The 19,302-nt window shown below is 42.7% G+C and overlaps 1 protein-coding gene across 1 annotated transcript in view; it reads left to right on the forward strand.

The window, feature by feature from the left end:
- Positions 1 to 19,302, forward strand: part of USH2A (usherin) — a 3,586,186-nt gene that overhangs the window by 1,437,042 nt on the left and 2,129,842 nt on the right. The window contains exons 28-30 of the mRNA XM_069233891.1: positions 1,644 to 1,847; positions 1,946 to 2,026; positions 8,092 to 8,277. Coding sequence (XP_069089992.1) covers positions 1,644 to 1,847; positions 1,946 to 2,026; positions 8,092 to 8,277 — 471 coding nt within the window. The remainder of the gene's footprint in view (positions 1 to 1,643; positions 1,848 to 1,945; positions 2,027 to 8,091; positions 8,278 to 19,302) is intronic.

Consider the following 19,302-nt stretch of genomic DNA (forward strand, 5'->3'; position numbering starts at 1 on the left):
CTTTTTCTTTTCATTTTCAATTAATGTGGCAAGACAAGTCCAGTTAGGAATTTACAATGCTAATAGCTCTAACTCGAGCAAATGCAAGACCCATTGCATTGCAAATGCTTGTTTTTTAATGGAGTGTCAACACTCAGTTGAATGTTGGAAATCAATCAGAAATGTTACATAGCAGGACTGACAAGTCATAGAATGGAATCCTTAAACAAGTTAATGGTTGGTGTCTAAATAATTAATCCAGACAGTGTACAATCAACATCCATACCACATCAGGTACTCTAAATGGGAAAATATTGTCAGGTACTGAGAATATGCATGCTTTTGTTTGAAAAGGAGTGCACAGGTGCTTCTCTGCATTGGAGAGATATGTTTAGTATGAGGGTACAAGCACTTCCCGGTAGTAAATAGGTGCTCCAGTGATAGCGCTTACCAGAATGTCTATATTCTCTTCCTATTCACTGCATTTTGTATACATAAATGATACTTTATTAGGACACTAATAGAAAGTTCTTAGTCCCAGAAAAAATCTAATTCATTTCTAACTTGCTAAAATATAACCATGCTCTCCACATTGCAGACACTACAGAGCCCATACAATTCATATTTTTAACTTAGTTCCATGAACGTGTCATACAATGCAAGGCACTGTCCGGAATTATATATCATTTTAATATTATACTGGTGAGATATATTTAATCTTGAACTTTTAAGCCTGTGGAAATAAGTGACGCGTATTGACGGGTTTAAATTCTATATTGCTCAAATAAATAAATAATTAGAACCTTACATTAAGCTGTTTTCATTCATTTTGAACGCAAGGACTTGACGGAGGAGATTTCTTTGTAGGACCACCATCCAAAGAGCGTTGACCCAACAGATGTCCAGCAACAAACCACTCAACCAGTCACAAAATGGGGGCGTGCCTTTGCAACCATGCCATATTACCTGCACAGATGCAAACAAGCTCTTGTGAGGTGCTCTCCCCATGCATCAGATAGGATATAGTACACACTTAGCATGTCCCTTAGTGGCACATATTGTGTGGCCTTATAGGGCTCCCAGGTATACACACAGATAATCCACATATTGGGTGAGGCACAGTCACCCATTACATCCCTTAGCAGTGACGTCCCTGCCTACTTTCTAAAACCATGCTGGCACACAAAGTGGGGCAGATATTGAAAGAACTACTTCCTCCTTCATTGCAGCGCTGGGTAGAGCGGGTTATGTGTGGAATTGGGCTCACAGTCACAGTCTAGCACCAGTTAAGGGTGTGTCCTGACATAGACTGGGCATCCATAGATCACCTAAATTAGCACTTGGATAAAGGCTCATCTTAGCTGCATAAAGCAAATGTTCATTTACTGACTGCTCACGGTAGGATATGCTTAGGGAAGATAGCGACAATAATGTAGTTTCCTTTTACAGGATCAACAACGACAAAACATGCTCTGAGTGCAGTGGGCCGATTTTTTAGCCTAGAAATGCATTACATGGGTCGTATTTGAGCAAAACAAGCATAAATATTCTTTGTATCAAGACACGAAAGCGGGCAATTAAATTTGACTCGGTTTATCGCTGAGCTTTCTGTACTGGTGGAAGGACACGAATGACTCTGATACTAATCCCTTCCCGTTTGCTAGGTTTCGGCGGCTGCATGAAGGATGTTAAATTTAAGCGAGGAGCTGTCGTTAACCTGGCATCTGTGTCCAGCAGTGCTGTCAGAGTTAATCTGGATGGATGCCCATCAGCTGTCGGTTCTGCTAACTGCAGGGGAAATGACTCCATTGTCGTGTACCAGGGAGTGGAGGAGGTGTTTTTTGATACTGATCTACAACCATTTACAGGTAACACCACCTTGCCCCACTCCTCAGCTTCCAGATTATTGATTCTCGGCTGCTCAGATCTAATATTCAACCCCACTCCCCTTTTCTCTTTTTTTCAGAATACTTATACCGGGTGATTGCCTACAATCAAGGAGGCACTTGTTCTAGTGCGTGGAAGAGAACCCGCTCCAGAGAATCAGGTGAAAACATGTTGTGAACCTTAGCGACTGTACCTGTGCAGTTCTTCAAGTGGAATATAAAACCATGTATGTCAGGTTAATCTTGTCATTAAAGGCTGAGCATTATCAATTAAAAAGGCACGGCAGTTTTACGTGCTCCCTTTATGCAATGCTAAAATCATTACACGAGTAATGATCCCTCAGTAGCCAAATTGATATTTATAGTTTTGTTTAGTAGGTTGTAAATATGGAACTCAATAGTTTCTTGGCTCACACAGATATAGTAATAAATATAAGGCTGGCTCATTTAACAGAGAAGTATTCGATAGTGAAACCTGAACCTGTGGTGTCTAATTAATTGTTTCAATATTAAAATTAAGCTATTGAGAAAGAGCAAATAATTCATGTGTGCTAAATCAAAACAAAGTACTTATTTATCATATGTTCTGTGTATTCTGCTGCAAGTGCTATGTAAACTCATGCAAGAAGAAGAAGATTCCATACAAAGTGTTATTGCTCTGTAGTGACTCCCTATCAAGTAATGTCCATCCCTTTACCTCCTAAACATGCAAGAATGTAATATACTACAAATTCCATGACACTCTTGCTTTAGAAAGTGACACTTGTTCACAGTCACCAATGGTGCTAAATAGGTGGAGTCTTCCAATTTAGTTCTTCTACCTGCAACAATTAGCAAGAGTAGAAACAAGATGAAATCGGTCATTGAAATGGGAGGCGAGAAAACACCTCATTTTATGACTCCCTGGTTTACATTGAACAGTGTATGAACAAAAAATAGTAACCTATCTAGAATTTGATTCACCAGGGATTGATGAAATCAAAAAGGGACACCTACATCATCAGTTTAGATCTGTTAGTCTCATATGGTGTCTCACAACCATTTTCACCAAGAGGCAAGTTTAACATCCTTGGTATGAACCTGTTTCTCCTGAGTAAATGTTCGGTTCACTTAAAATAACCCACTCTCATTGGGCCTAATGAAGGCCCAGTAAGTTGTTAGAGAATTAAATCTGTCCTTCCCTTTTCCTCCAAAGAGCAATTTTCATGAATATCAATGAGCTCTGTTTGAATTTGCCCTCAGCTGTCGGTGGGAGTGTCTTAATTGTTTGTACTGTATCTGGGAGGAGTAGTTTGGTCACCTTAGGTGTGTGTGCCCTTTTGGCTGGCCGTGTTGGGCATAGCTCTGTCCTCCAGTGCTCTGGCCACTGCCACCTCAATCATGGCTTGGACCTCTGATGCCGAGATCAAACCTGGAGGATCAGCCGAATCCCCGGACCTGCTTTGCCAAGCTGGAGTTGGTTCACCCTCCTCAGAGGAAGTAAACACATGCCTTCTCTTAGATGCTTGCTTCCCCGCCATCATTGAATAAATGGAAAAGGGAACAAATAGGGAGACAAAACCAATAGGAACCAATTCCAAAGATAGTAAAACACAACAGTGTCAGAGTTAGCAATAATATGGGCTGTATGCCAAACAACCAATCACCAACAAAATTTGCATCTGGAAAATGAAGTAAAAATGACCTCATGTGAGGCCCTTACTGTAATTGCAAAGAATCAGCCACCAGAGAAGCATTGCGTCCTGAGCGCTGCCAGATTCCATCTCCCAACCGGTAGCTTCTAGTTCCCTGAAGCTACCCAGAAGCACAGCCCCAGCCACCCTGAGCCTGGAAACACCATGTTCCAGCTCGCTTCAGATATGCCGGTGAGAACCGCACTACATCTCCTCTTGCATGTTATGGTTGAAACGCTGATTGGGACAGGCCTGCAGTGCCCGATCGGCATGACTGCAAGTCAGGATGGATGACCTGCACCGAAGAACAAGAAAAGAGCCACAGCACCGCACATGGCTGGTGCAGGAATGCATGTGTGGTAAGACAAAGAGAAAACAGGAGAGGGGTTCTTTCTATTTCGTGAAGGATCACGTGGTATGGGTGTCTGGTGAGGCAAGATTGTCTTAACATTGTAATGAAGAGAAGCACGGGAAGGGACAATTAGGTTATATTTCATTTCCATGCTCAAACTCAGTACTGCAGCCATCACTGACAGTAAGTTGCAAAATATGACCCACTACGATTGGCAAAAGATTCACAGGCATGGTGGCCAGCTGGGGTCAGCAGACCACAATGTCTGTGATTGCTTTTAAGTAAAGTGTTTTTGATTTTTGATTAAATGCAAACTGTTTTTCTAAAAGAAAAACGGGCTGTTTAAAAAGAAAAAAAATGAAAAATTGTATAATTATTTTTTAGGAGACCAGGGACTATTGCCTGCTCCTAAAAATGTTTTGTTCATATTCACAAAAGGGAAGGCAGTCTCTTGGGAGTCCCTTCCTCTTTACAAATGGTTACCACCTCTTTTGACTTAGTGGTAAAACATTAATGTTTTGCGTCTAAATTTCAGTTGCAAAACATTAGTAAGTAACTTATGGAATCAATATTTGGAAGGGACACCCTTAGCACTCGCCTTACAAAATACCAATTTGATATTTACTTCCAAACCCAAATTGCGATTTGATGCTATTACCGAATCGCAATTTGGGTTTTGTATATTTAAAAAATCCATTTTATGGTTGCAAATGCTCTGATTTTATCTTTGCGACTAAAAAATGTCTTTCTACCGGAGGTCCTATATTCGTTTTCTTAATTCCATTACAGAACTTATTTTAAATGAGCAGACTTTATACACTTTCGACAGTTAGCTTTCTATGTAATAATATAAATAGCTTCATGTTTACATTGTGCTTCATAGCCAGCTTCCGGTATTTCTAAGCACTGTAAATGGTAAATACTTATATTTAATGGTGCTCAATGGGATGGAAGCCCGAGTCAGTTAGAAGTTTGCATGTGCCTCTTACTGCCAGCTCCCTGTGCTCTTCCCTGTCAGAGCAGAGCTGCAAGGGCTGTCATGTCAATTCAGCACAGAACATGCTATTGCTGAGCTTGTTTAGACTATGTCAAAGGTAAAACCAATGGACCGAATACTAAAAGAAAAACTGGATTTCTAACGAGGGAGTGAATTTGGAACTGTGCTTTCCACCATTATACTTCAAATGGAAACCCCGTTGTTAAAATGCCATGTAGGCCTCACGGACATGACCCTCCGGCATGCTAGCACTAGAAGTAAACACTAGCTTCCTCGTTAAGGGTAAAATATACTGAATTCTGTTGTATGTAAACTTTCTTTAGGGAAACTGGTAAATTGTTCAATGAAATGTGATTAGGGTAGAACCCATTTTCGACCACATTTGAATTAGCCCTCAAAAGTAGTAATACAAATTTACTATCAGGGAGGGGAGTAACAAGCAATTATTGAGGAATCCTTGTAGCTCTTTTGAGGGATAACTATAATTTCACTTGAGCTGGTTGCCTCGCAGTTATTAACCACAGGGCCTTCATTACACCTCTTACATTAAGACATTTTAACAGCCCAAAACCTCATTACTTTGTTTGTTTCTCCCACCACGCCTTAGAGCAGTTGGCCCTATTTTCAAGGATCATTCTCCTATCTTTGGTCCAAGGATTCTTTGCTGCAGATGGTCTGTTGCAACACTCGGGTCCCATATTCGGAACCTCAACATTAGTCTTGGCAGCAGCTGGCTGACCACCCTGCATCTGGTCAGTACAGCACTCAGTGCATAATCAAATAATTAATTGCAATTGAATTAACTATTCATTGACCTGCAGTAAAGGCAGACAGAGCTAGGCAGGTGTACAACTGGGAATCAGGAAGGTGTCTTCATATAAATCACCTGCATCCAGGGCCATGCCCCGCATCCCGGATGATGTGCATGGCCCGCCTCTGTGGGCAGTATACATTGGTCACATGCAAAAACACTTTAATTTGACTATGTGCGAACTGAATCTTTTTCAAACACTGCACACTCGTTTTCCGCTACTAATGCAATCATAAGAGTCAACAATTTATTAAGTATTAATGGACAACATTGATCACCTCTAGCTACTCTTAGTTTTAGTAAGTATTGAACTGCACACTTATTGCAAATTAATCAATAACTTTTACCTAAGCACTATGGATAAGAGGACGAACCTTACCGGATGTAATAAGCACTTAACAATAGCTAATAAGGGCTTACCATTGAAATTGAGAAAACACTGCCTGGTAGTAAAATTCCGTTTGTGGCTTAACAGCATGGGGTAATATTAATGCTGGCTTTGATTGCCTTCTGCTGGCAACCCCCATTAAAGGACAAATTTTACAAATAACTCACAAAAAGGTCCCCTTTGAAATGAGTTTACAATGAATAAGTCATACCTGGCTTCAGTATCAAAACATTGGTTATATAAGTTTGATAAATAGTCTGGTAATGAAACAGTAGTTTTGCACATTGTATTTTTACTAGTGCTGTGCAAAATGTGCCCGATTGTCTTTTGCGGTTTACGTGACATTTCAGAAAAATTGCACAAATTCACACACAATTAAATGAAATGCAAAACTGACATTATTCGCCATATTTTAGTGCTAAATAAATCCTTCCATAAACTTGAGACGTGAAGACGCATTTCGTGCTAAAAAAAAAGTGCAAAAAAGCACGCACACAACAACTGACACTTTGCTTACGTTCTGGTTGCTCGTGTTGTTCCAGTGTAAATTCGTGCTATGAATGGTGCATAATTACACGATGTGGCATAAAAGCGTAGGAATTTCACAGAACAAACATAATGCAGAATTACCATTACTGCACAAGAATATGCCAATCTCACGGAAATTTCGCAGTGGGCCCAATTTTTACCATTGGCCAGTGAACATTACCGCTATATGGTGAATGCTACGCCTGGTACTATAGTTTTAACTGCTAATTGCAGAGTAGAGATCTGCATGTCTCCAGCTGTATTATATGGCAATAACTGACAGGACCACCCCTCCCCCTTTGTTATTTCCATTCCTCAGGTAGCATTGCACAGTAGGTTTTCTCCTTGTAAAAAAGCCCCTTGTGTTGAGCGTTTTTTGTAGAGATCAGTCATCTATCGTAGATCCGCAGAGCAATGGCTGCAGCTGCCACAACACCCTCTGTGTATGATCTGTACATACAGTGCACCCACTGCAATTCTACAACAAAACACCTTGGCTGAAAGAGCTCTCATTAAACACTGCGTCTGAATTTGTGTCTCGGAGATAGAGAAATCGGAAAGGGGACATTTGATATAGGAAAACCGAAGTGATCTTTATCGACAGGGCTCAGGAGTGCACATGGATTTGCAGCGAACGCGTCATCCATCATCCTGCCATGGCGCTCCTTGGGCCTTTGCGCTACCTCCCCGGCGCAGTCATCTGTGATGAAGTTGTTACTGGACAGACCTTTCCTCGCTACGGTTACATCTAATAAATAGTTAAAGGTTATGAGAAACGACTGACTTTTTTTTTTTTAACAGCAGCTGCGTGTATACGATCTTGACTTTCTCTTCCGTCTTAACATCTTCTTTTTCATATGAACTGATTAAAAGTGAATTTCCATGCAAAGAGGCTGGCATATGCTATGAAGGGAAGGTCTTCCTCTTAGCGGGGCCTGCATCGCTATTAATTTTCCCATATTTCTGGCGCGGGGGTGACTCGCCCTGGCTCTTTAATTAGATTTGAACAAATTGAATTCGGAAAAAAATGAAATCATACATTTCAACTTCACCTAATTTGTGATATTTTTTGGAGTTGATGTACTCAAGATATAAAAGTGTCAAGCCGCTATGTATAATAACCGGCCAATTATCTCGCTTCTTACGGTTACATCATTATATTGCTTGGACTTGCAGCCCGCCTCTTTATGCATGACTGAAATTTAAACGTTTGATGCATTAAATATTTTTGGGAAGCCTGAAAAAGACAGGGGAGAATGTTATCTAGACAGAATTTTGAGGGTTTTGAAATATAGCCTAAACTGAGCGCTCAAGATGTGCAGTCATATTAAATCAGTGGTGAAGTTACAACTCTCATAAATTGTCTTTATGCTAATGGTCGAGCCTGATTTACCGCAGCCATTAAACGTGCAGAATAGGGGGAAATAGTCTTCTCACGACTACCATTTTCTCTGTTTCCTATTTTATTCTCCTGCAGTTCCACAAAGTGTGCCAACTCCCTCAAGAATTTGTAGCATAAACAGTTACAGCTTGGAGGTGACCTGGGACAAGCCTACGGGGGTCGCAGGTGTAATTGAGCAGTATATTTTGAAAGCCTACCCTGAGGAACAACCAAATGTGCCCGCGCTCTCTGCTGTCGTCACTGATACAAGCAACCGTACAGGTAAAATGTCCTGTGAAGGCCAACATTTTCCTTGCAAGGTGACCATGCTTCCAGGTTCAGTATGAGAGGGATATTTCGTGAATCTTTCTTTCATATCTATTAGTCATATTAGTACGTTATCTCTTGTCCATGGATTGTTTACAGTTTAGTGTGAATCAATTTCCAAAAATTGAGCAACTGTACAGAGCAGGCTAAACGAACTAATGGTGTAAAACGGGATATTCTTCGATTAAGTCTGTGTCACAATTTATACAACAGTACAGCAAAAATATGCAAAGAACTTGACAGTCCAATTTCAGCTTAAATAAGAAGATATAAATTTAATGAAACTTCAGAAGAAAAAGCAATCAAAATTGGATCAGCAGATCAAGCAGTAGTATTCTTTAAACTCTGTCCTTGTTAAAATAATGATAGTAGCAAATGAGTTCCACTCATTTAAGACCCCTGGATTTTTCACATTTGATTACCCATTTTTGGATGTTTTTGGATGTTTACGATGAGTGAGTCTCACTACCAGAGTCTCACTCATGGTAAATGGATCGAGAGTTCTAACTGCCAGGGTTTGTTTTTTAAGATAAGCCTGCTAGCTGCGCAGATGGGGGAACCAATTTCTGGGCTGGTTACACAGGAAGACATGAGCACATACTTGTGCGCACATGTGCAGGCCATGCGTGTGAGACTTCCGTCTGGTGCAGCCTTGTATCTGTGCTTAGATAGCCTGTAACACAAGTGACGTTTTAATAATTGGTACTGACATGGGTAGGCCTTATAATGAGTGGGCTTTTATAGTGTTGGTATGTAATGCTTACTGAGGGTCTGTGGTGCATACAGTGTATTACACCATATAGATGAAATCTGGACCAAGATACATTTTTGCCTCACTTGGATCTACAGGGACCATAGAGGTATCAATCCAGGGGTAAACCTGCACCACAAGTGTAGATTTACAGTCCCGGACATCATACGTACACTCACTTATGACATTTTAAAAATTGTCGTATTTCCCTGGCTCAGCGCTTAATCAGATTCCAGACCTTTGTCCAACCTACTGGCCCATTTTAATTACTCTGCTTTCCAGCCATAGGATCAAATGACTCCTCATACAATAGGGCTATTAATAGTGTTTGGCCCAGTACCTAGGGAAGGAAGGTGAGGGGAAGAAATGTATGTCTCCTAATTAGCTTGTCATACTGTACCTAGGGTGAAACAGCCCAGGCATACAGAAAAAAATGAGTAAGACCAGATGTCTGAAGCAAAGCACAGGAGAGGCTTGCCTGTGAAGTTTTGGTGGGAAAGGGTCAGACAGCTGTGTCACCTAGGACAAACACTTTTCAAAGTCAGCTTAAAGTCCCATATTGTTTTGTTCCAGAATGCTGGGCAAGAGGGTTTGGACATGGGTGGCTTGATAATGTGGCATCTTAGGAATGGCCAGGGACCCTGTCTTCAAGAACATTCCACCCTTGCTTTATAATGCCTGCACAAGGGAGAGACTCTTGAGAAGACATTGGACCTGGGAGGGACCATGCAAAAAGAATGCCCAACGGGAACGAGAACCCACCTGATGCCCCTGCAAGGCTGGACTTTGGGATTTTGACTCCAGCTGATCCCCAGGAGAGGATTGGTCTCTCCAGGGCCAGTAGCGCTGGCCCCTGTATGCCCCTGAGGACCTGTTGGGGAATAGACCTGGTGGGAGACCTTAAATTATTCCCTTGGAACTCCAGAGAATGGCCTGTGGGTGCTCAAGTGCCCCTATGCCTATGTCTGGGGTGGCTGGCATACCTTGCTCTAAGCCTCCTCTCTGCAGTCAACACAGCATGAGGAACATTGTTTACTGCTCCTACCTACTGGAAACCGCACCAGTGGAAGGACAGAGGATGCAGAGAGAATGCCAATTCCTGAGTGCTACAGGCCTCCACAGAGGGTTCTGGCTATTTCAAAAGCGCCCCTGGGGCGAGACCCTTTGTGTTCCTGAGCGTGGGAGCTCCTGTTGGTTTGTTCTAAATCTGCAGTAGCAGCATAGTGAAAGTAAAAGAGCAACTCTGTGTTTTAGAACACAGTTCTTTATTGACAATGGTAATGGGTGACAAAGGTTTAACAGTATAATGAATGCTACTGACTGTTGGTACAACCTTCATTGACATCAATTGCACGTCACAACATGCACTGCATATTGGGTCTGTCCCTATTGACTTCAGTAGTGTTACATTGGTAAATTATAAGGTGTGGCTGATGTTACTGATGTGGTGACTCCTGAAAAAGTCAGTAAGTCTGATTTATTGATATTGCCACCTCCCTTATTCTGTGATGTTGCATCTAGAAGATAGTGGGAGGTTATTGTAGTTACAGGATCCACTAGGGGTATCATTTGACATGAGGGTGTCACCAAAGGTATTTCCAGCTATCTCATTTTAGATATTTGCCATTTAATGTGTAGTATCCAGCATTGTGTGTGTGTATAATAAGATAATGTTTCCTTTTTGAAAGAAAAAACACTAATTGCACAATAATTTGGTGTTGCTGCATAACAGTGAGCTGAGTTCCTATCCCAAATCATGTCTCCTAAGCTGCTTAGGACTGCTCTGCTTCGCTACTGTGAAAGAGTGAAGTGCCACAATGAGGTAGTTGCTTCCTGATAAAAAGCCAATCAAGGACTTATTACTTGTAAGGGACTCACTTCCTTCACAACAAATACCCCATTTTCTTTCAATAGAGTCATCTAGTCAATTGTTATTTAAACGGTGTAAAAGTAACCTGATAAATAAAAACACGTGTTTTCACCTTGAATCTATGTGGTGGTGAGGAAAGAACAAAGAATGTGAGAGTATGAGAATGTGTGGCAAGTTGTTCAGGGGACCTGTCAAACCATGTGACACAGATTCCAAGTGTAGAAATGCATCAGAAGTTGAGGTGAGGTGAATAAGTAAACCTATGTCTGTAGCTACTGAGACGATTTAAACTTGGGGGCTGGCAATCCAAACCTCATTTAAGGCTTTGTACCTTAATGGTGGTGAATGTTTTCTGTGCTTGATGATTTGATCTAGATTAGTTCATCCAATTTATTTCTAGCCAGGTAATGGAATTTTAAGTCAGCCGTTTTAGTTGTAAGCTTGTAGCCATCAAACTCAGTTGTGTTGGGTTTGAAAAGTCAATCCTGTTGCAGCCTCTGAATTTACAAAGAAACATTGTTAAAGTGCTCGTATCACGTCCATCTCCCCATACTGACCACGTACTGAAAGGTTTTAGGGATCTTCCTACTGCTTTCAGGCTACGAGGGTCTCTACAGCCCCTTTAAGGCTGCAAAAAGTATTTAAAATGCCCAAAGGGTTCTTGTAGGCACTAGCCACCTTAAGATTGTCACAGAGATTCCAGAATGCTGCAAACTCCTAAAACCTTGGATAAAAAGGTCAGTAAATTGTATGTTGAAAGCCCGATTTTTCTGTTCTCTTGCAGATGATTTGTACCATTGATGGAAAACTATTAAATCAGCCTAAAATTCAGAAAAAAAAGACAAAATACCTTACTTCAAAGTGTGATAATTCATGCTCATAGGGCTGGAAATGGCATTAGAAAACTGCTGGAGACATTTGAGCTAATAACATTTAGCATAATAGGGGAAGGGCTCCTCCATCTGAGCTTCTCCAAGCATCACACCGTCATCCACTAGAAAAAAGGCAGCATTGACAGTTCTCTACCTACTACAGCCAAGATCAGTGTTGTGCAGGGTGTGGCCTGCAGTCTTGGTTGGACTCTCAGTATGAATAGAACAAGCAATAACAGCAGTGCCTGTTGTGATTATGTGCAGTATAGTAGACTGAGCACTTACTGTGCTTTTTCGCCTTTCCCTCAGAAGATAATTTAGCTTTAATGCATCTTCCTGTTGGCGTTAACAGTTGGAGGCTAATTGTCATCAGCGGCCTCTATCACACTACAAATAACTATGAAAATTGCATATTGCATTATTTAGAAGAGATGGCTGCTTTTATCCGATACAACAGAGTCAAAATTATGCAGCAACATAAAAAAATCTAGGTTCCCAAGGTAATCAACAAAGTGTGATGAGCACGCAAATCCTGTGAGGTGCTCATTGATCCAATCACAAATACTCCTATCACAAACCACAATCGCAAATTGCCTTGAATAGATCCAGAGCGTCTTATGTGGCCTCTGTCATGCCACACAAGTTTCTATTTTAGCTCCAACATTATTTAACGCATATGTGTTACATATAGACCTCAGAACATTCCTTGCTGAATCCAAAGTGAAGACTCATCAGTACGCAAATGATACTCATTTTAACGTAAAGATTTCACCTCCGAAAATCAAAGGCTACGATCCTATCTCAAGAGAATCGAAAAACGTACTTATCAAGATATACTGGCATTAAACATTCAGAAAACTGAATTCCTTCTAGTTGTTGTTGTCTTTTCCCCAGACCTATCATGCGAAGTAAACGTGCTTGGTTTCATCCTGGATAATCTCTTATTTCTATTCTCACATGAAAAAAATGTTTTCCTCCCTTTCGTAAAATAACCCCAAAGCATTATTTCACACAACCACAATCGAAAGTTGCAGCTCATTCACCTAAATTTAAAACTGACCTAGCTGTGAAAATCGTTCTCTGGTATTGTCTTCATGCTGTAGAATTCTCTACCTAAAATCTCTATGGACGGTGCCACATTTACCTTTCCAGAACAACTTGATTCCCATGCGCCTCAGCTGAATGTATGTTTTGTTTTTGTTTGACAGTAGGAGTGGGCATATCAGGAAGGAGTTAACAAGTACCACTTATATCTGTGTTTACTATCCATTTCAGTGCTTCTTTTCTCTTACTTGAAGGGCTTAATTAGATTTTTGTGTGACTAAGGAAATTCATTTGATATGTCGCTAGCACTTCCTGGTACTCAAGCTATGCATGCTTAAATAAAGTTTTTAATAAGTGGTTATTTACTCAATAGGTTTATAAAATAACATTAAGGCATATTCATATTGTTTTGAATTAGTTAACTCTCAGTTCCTGAAATAACAAGTAAATGGAGATTTTTGATTGGTGCAGCACTTCATAATTCATTCAGGGGACACCATGAATTATTGTCCATATTCTTGGGCAGTTAGTGTGGACTGCAGTAGCAGTGCAACATTTCAGACATATCCCAAACATCATTGGTGCTATTGATGATATGCATATTGCCTTTGTCCCCCCCCCCCCCCCCCCGGAGAAATGAACAGGTGTATAGAAATCGAAAGAGCTTTCACTCTATGAATGTGCAGATAGTGTGCCTGGCGGACCATTACATCTCCCATGTCAATGCAAACTTTCCTGGGTCTGTGCATGATGCCCTCTATCCTGAGGAATAGCATCATCCCATATGTAATGGCTCAACTCCAGAGGCACTGGGTGTGGCTAATAGGTGAGCCCATGGGCCCCACCCAGTGTATGTTGGTATATGGGTGCGGGGTTGGCCCTAAGGGTGAGTGTCTGGCCAACAGGTATCCCTCGATATTTGCAGTTGACTCTGGTTATCCCAACCTCTCAAAGCTACTGACCCCAGTGAGGAATGCTAGGACAATGGCAGAGGAACATTACAGTGAGGCACATGGGCGAACAAGGAGGATCATTGAGCTCACCTTTGGCCTCCTGAAGGCCAGGTTCAGGTGCCTGGATTGGACTGGATGTTGCTGGCACCTCCTCTCCGGTGATGTTGTGTGGGGGTCCTGTGGGGATGTAAATGCAGTGTTGTTGTTTCTGCATGTGACATCTTGTGCATGGGTATGTTTCCCTCTATGGTTATTACCAATGCAGCCTTGGCTTCTGTGAGTTGTTATTTGGTTGGCTAAGTGATTGTCACTGGTGTGCATGCTGTGGTGATGGGTGTCCATGGAGGTCTGTGAGTGGTGTTCATGCATTGTTGTTGCATGCAGTGCTGGGTACTGGGATGGGTGGGTTGTGATGGTGGGGTGCATGTGAGGTTGTGGGGTGATGGGAGTGAGGGTAGGGGTGGGGGTCTGTGATGGCATGCAGGTAGGGGGGTGATAGTAATAGAGAATTGACTTACCAGGGTCCAGTCCTCCTGCTACTCCTGCCAGGCCCTCTGGATGCAGTATTGCCAAGACCTGCTCCTCCCATGTTGTTAGTTGTGGGGGAGGAGGTGAGGGTCCACCCCCAGTCCTCTGTACAGGTATCTGGTGTCTTGCAACCACAGAACGCACCTTCCCCCGTAGGTCGTTCTACCTCTTCCTGATGTCATCCCTTGTTCTGGGGTGCTGTCCCACGTCATTGACCATGTCCACGATCCTCAGCATAGCTCCATCTTCCTTGCAATGGATGTCTGTTGCACCTGTGATACGAATAGCTGTGGCTCTACCTGGATGATTCCCTCCACCATGACCCTTAGCTCCTCCTCTGAGAACCTGGGGTGTCTCTGTGGTGCCATGGGTGTAGTGTGTGTGGTGTGTGTGTGTGTGTGGGGTGATGTGTTGGGGTGTGTGCTGTGAGGTGCGTGGATGTAGTATGGGTGATGGTGTTCTGTGTCTCTGGTTCTGTGGGTGCTCCTGGTGTGTCTCTCTCTCTCTGTTGCAAATTGTTTGTATTGGTAAAGCGTTGTGGGTAATGTGGGTGGGTGTTTTATAGTGGTGTGTGTATAGGTGTCATGTGTGTGTATTTTGAATTGTCCAATGTGGTGTTGTTTTGTACGTGTGTGTGTATTTTGAGCGCAGCGGTATGTACTGCCAATGATTTACTGCGGTTGAATGTCCGCCACGGTGATTCGTGGGTCATAATATTGGGGGCGTAGTTCTGTTGGCATAACGGTGTGGATTTTGGTACCGCCAGTTTATCACTGACCTTGGATCTGGCGGACTTGTGTGTGTGTCTGTATAGTGGTGGATTTCTATGTGTGTGTCATAATACGGGTTGCGGTATACCGTTGTGGTATGTTTAGGCGGCAGTCAGCATGGTGGTAAGTGGCACTTACCTCCAATGTCATAAGGAGGGCCTTAGTGTAGCTTAGATTAAGCGAAGCAGGAAATGGCAATGGTATGCATTCTGGCTTGCATTTCTGTGCCCCCTCATCATGCAGACAGACATTGAGCAGAACAAAAGTGTGTCTGCATTCAGCTTTGAGACCAGGTAAGGCCAACCACTATGTTCAATGCACCCAGTATGCTCAAATGGGGTGCTTACAGAATAGCATGTTTCTCCAGTGAGTAAACATTATCAATGGAAAGGATAATAGATAGCAAGAGATGGGCAACATCCTAAAATCTTTCAAAGAAGCTTGACTCCAGCAGTACTCAGTATGGCCCAAACAATGCCCAGGGCTGTCGTGGATAACTAATCAGAGTAAAATTAATCATTTTTACACACTGAGAGTAAAACAGGTTTTTTGAGCCGCAAAAAACATTGAAGAAAAGCTGAGTATAGTATAATCACAACACTAGAGATGCTTCGTTTTAGATTGCCCTAATTGATGAATATAGTATTATAAATATAAAAGATGCCAAACAAGGCAGCAACGGAAGAAAGGTGGGATTCTTCCAAGGAGTGTGGTGATGCTAGAGAAAATGAGGAACATTCATTGCATTATAGGGGACATGTTCTAAAAGACTGGTTGCAAAAGTGATCACAAAATTGCGCACTGAATTTTTGTTGACCAGTCTTTAATGTTTCAGTATGACCTGTGTACTAATAGGTCACATCACAAAGTCTTCAGTTGTAGACCAATGTGCCCAATGAAAATTAATTAGGAATATCATGGCTTCTCACTCTTTGTGCTTGGTTACAAACGTAAGGGTGGTGGTCTGCAAGGAACAGCAGACCATCATCCCTGTATTTTCATTTCCCAAAGCATTTATTGTTAAAACAGTTTGTGTTCCTTAAAGTAACCCATCATATTTTAAAAAATAAAATAAATTCATTTTGGCAAATGATCATGGTGGCAGCTGAGCTGGCAGTAGTCCTGTGAACCAATGTCTAGTCACTCCCCATAGCTGCAGATATGATTTACAAATGGAAAGATTTCTCAAGGGTACAAACGGGAAGATTTCCCAAAGGTACCCCTTCACCTTTGTAAATCATTAGCACCTCGCATTTGGGGTCACTGTTAGAAAGTAGGTTATGGGTTGAGGGGGTGAAATCCAACTCAAGCAGCAACCACAGTCTCTGGCAGGGTGAGACACAAGCAAACCACAAACTAACCTGTGCTTATCCCTCTGGTACCTTGGCACCAAAACAGTCAGGCTTAGAGGCAATCTATAAAGTTGTTATGCAGTATTTCAAGCAATAATAAAGTGAAAGTGTAACAATAGAAAAATCACACAGCAATCAAGAAAAATAGAGTAAAACTTAACAAATTGTTTGAGTCTGAAATTAACTGGATCTTGATCCCAGGACCATCAGAGTGACTCCAAAGACTAGTTGACTAGCCTTCTGATCAGAGAGTTGGACAGAAAAGATCCCAGTCTGGTTGAGCCCAGCACCTGTATTCTGTCTTCTCTGAGTCCTACCCCCCAAGTGGTGTCATCCCAGTCCTAGATCCTTGAAAGTTGGTCTGAAGAATCTCTAGCAGCCCAGCTGTGGTTTTGGAAAGAACTGACGCAGCATGATCACTGCTCTGTGCCGGAACCACCTCAGTGCGACGCATCCCTCATGCCAGACCTCACATCGCAGCCCGCATGCCCCTTAGAACAGCTGCATTGCAAGCCCCTTGTCAATGGCATCCTAGACGACAACTTCACAATTTCTACAGAATAGCTATTGTATGACTCACCTTTGATGCCAGAATTTGCATTGGAAACCCCTTGTCAACTGTGTCCTCAATGGTTGTGTAGGACTCCATATTGCATCCCCATAGGTCCTAGGAACTGTTATTGGGTGACTCATCTTTGACGTGGGATTGTGTAGGGCTCCGCAAACTGGGATATAAAGTACTTTGTTCAGCGGCCCTAACTGGGTCCCTGTTAGAAATGGGGTCTTTGGTTGACAGTCAGGTTACCCCCTGTTCAAGCAAGGACCCTCACTCTAGTCAGGGTAAAAGAGAAGCACCCTCAACTAACCCCTGCTTACCCCCTTGGTAGCTTGGCAGAGCAGTAGGCTCAACTTCAGAGTGCTAGGTGTAAAGTATTTGTACCAACACACACAGTAACTTAATGAAAAACGCAACAAAATGACACAACACCAGTTTAGCAAAATAGGAAATATTTATCTAAACAAAACAAGACCAAAACGACAAAAATCTGACATACACAAGTCAAGTTATGAATTTTTAAAGATTAAACTCAAAAGTAGCGTTTAGAAACAAAAATGCTTCGATGAGATGTTAACACGGCGTTGTGACGGAGACGTTCCCAACAAACCGACACCAGCGGCGCCGGACACAGAGTTGTGTAGACCCCCAAGTACAGTACCTTTGGTGAAGAGTGAAAACAAGCCGATGCGCGAAGTCGGGGATCGCGGCGTCTGTGCGAAACGTTGAATCCACGCACTTCAAGCAGCGTCAGTCACGACGTGGTGCGGCGACTTCCACGGAGTCGCGGACTTCAGCGGCGCTGCAGCGGCGTCGGGCCTGCGAAGAGCGTCGCGTTCCAGCGAAGGTCATGGCATCGGGTGCAGGCGGCATCACCGGATTCCGCAGTGGCGTCGGTCCGGAGTCGTCCGAAGTCGATTTCCTTGGATTTCCACCAGCTTTCCTTTCAAGGGCCCAGGGACTGGATAGGGCACCACTTGTCGGAGCAGGAGTCTCTCCAGAGACTCCAGGTGCTGGCAGAGAGAAGTCTTTGCTGTCCCTGAGACTTCAAACAACAGGAGGCAAGCTCTAACTCAAGCCCTTGGAGATTTCTTCACAAGATGGAAGGCAAACAAAGTCCAGTCTTTGCCCTCTTACTCTGGCAGAAGCAGCACTGCAGGACAGCTCCACAAAGCACAGTCACAGGCAGGGCAGCACTTCTTCCTCAGCTATCAGCACTTCTCCAGGCAGAGGTTCCTCTTGGTTCCAGAAGTGTTTCTAAAGTCTGCAGATTTGGGTGCCCTTCTTATACCCATTTTAGTCTTTGAAGTCACCTTTCTTCAAAGGGGACTCACACCTACTTGTGAAATCCTGCCTTGCCCAGGCAAGGCCTCAGACACACACCAGGTGGTTGGAGTCTGCATTGTCAGAGGCAGGCACAGTCCTTTCAGATGAGAGTGACCACTCCACCCCCCCTTCCTAGCAGAGATGGCTAATCAGGAAATGCAGGTTACACCCAAGCTCCCTTTGTGTCACTGTCTAGTGCGATGTGAAAAACAACCCAACTGTCAAACTGACCCAGACAGGGAATCCACAAACAAGGCAGAGTCACAGAATGGTTTAAGCAAGAAAATGCTCACTTTCTAAAAGTGGCATTTTCAAACGCACAATCTTAAAATCAACTTTACTAAAAGATGTATTTTTAAATTGTGAGTTCAGGGACCACAAACTCCACATGTCCATCTACTCTCTAGGGGAATCTACACTTTAATCATTTTTAAAGGTAGTCCCCATATTATCCTATGAGAGAGACAGACCTTGCAACAGTGAAAAACGAAGTTGACAGTATTTCACTGTCAGGACATATAAACCACATTACTATATGTTCTACCTTATCCATACACTGCACCCTGCCCTTGGGGCTATCTAGGGCCTACCTTAGGGGTGCCTTACATGTAAGAAAAGGGAAGGTTTAGGCCTGGCAAGTGGGTACACTTGCCAAGTCGCATTTACTGTGTAAAAATACACACACAGACACTGCAGTGGCAGGTCTGAGACATGATTACAGGGTTACTTATGTGGGTGGCACAACCAGTGCTGCAGGCCCACTAGTAACATTTGATTTACAGGCCCTGGGCACCTCTAGTGCACTTTACTAGGGACTTAACAGTAAAACACATATGCCAATCATGGAGAACCAATTACGTACACATTTTAAACAGGAGCACTTGCACTTTAGCACTGGTTAGCAGTGGTAAAGTGCCCAGAGTAATAAAAACAGCAGAATCAGAGTCCAGCACACATC

Source organism: Pleurodeles waltl, chromosome 5 (assembly GCF_031143425.1).
Source record: "Pleurodeles waltl isolate 20211129_DDA chromosome 5, aPleWal1.hap1.20221129, whole genome shotgun sequence".
Lineage (NCBI taxonomy): Eukaryota > Metazoa > Chordata > Amphibia > Caudata > Salamandridae > Pleurodeles > Pleurodeles waltl.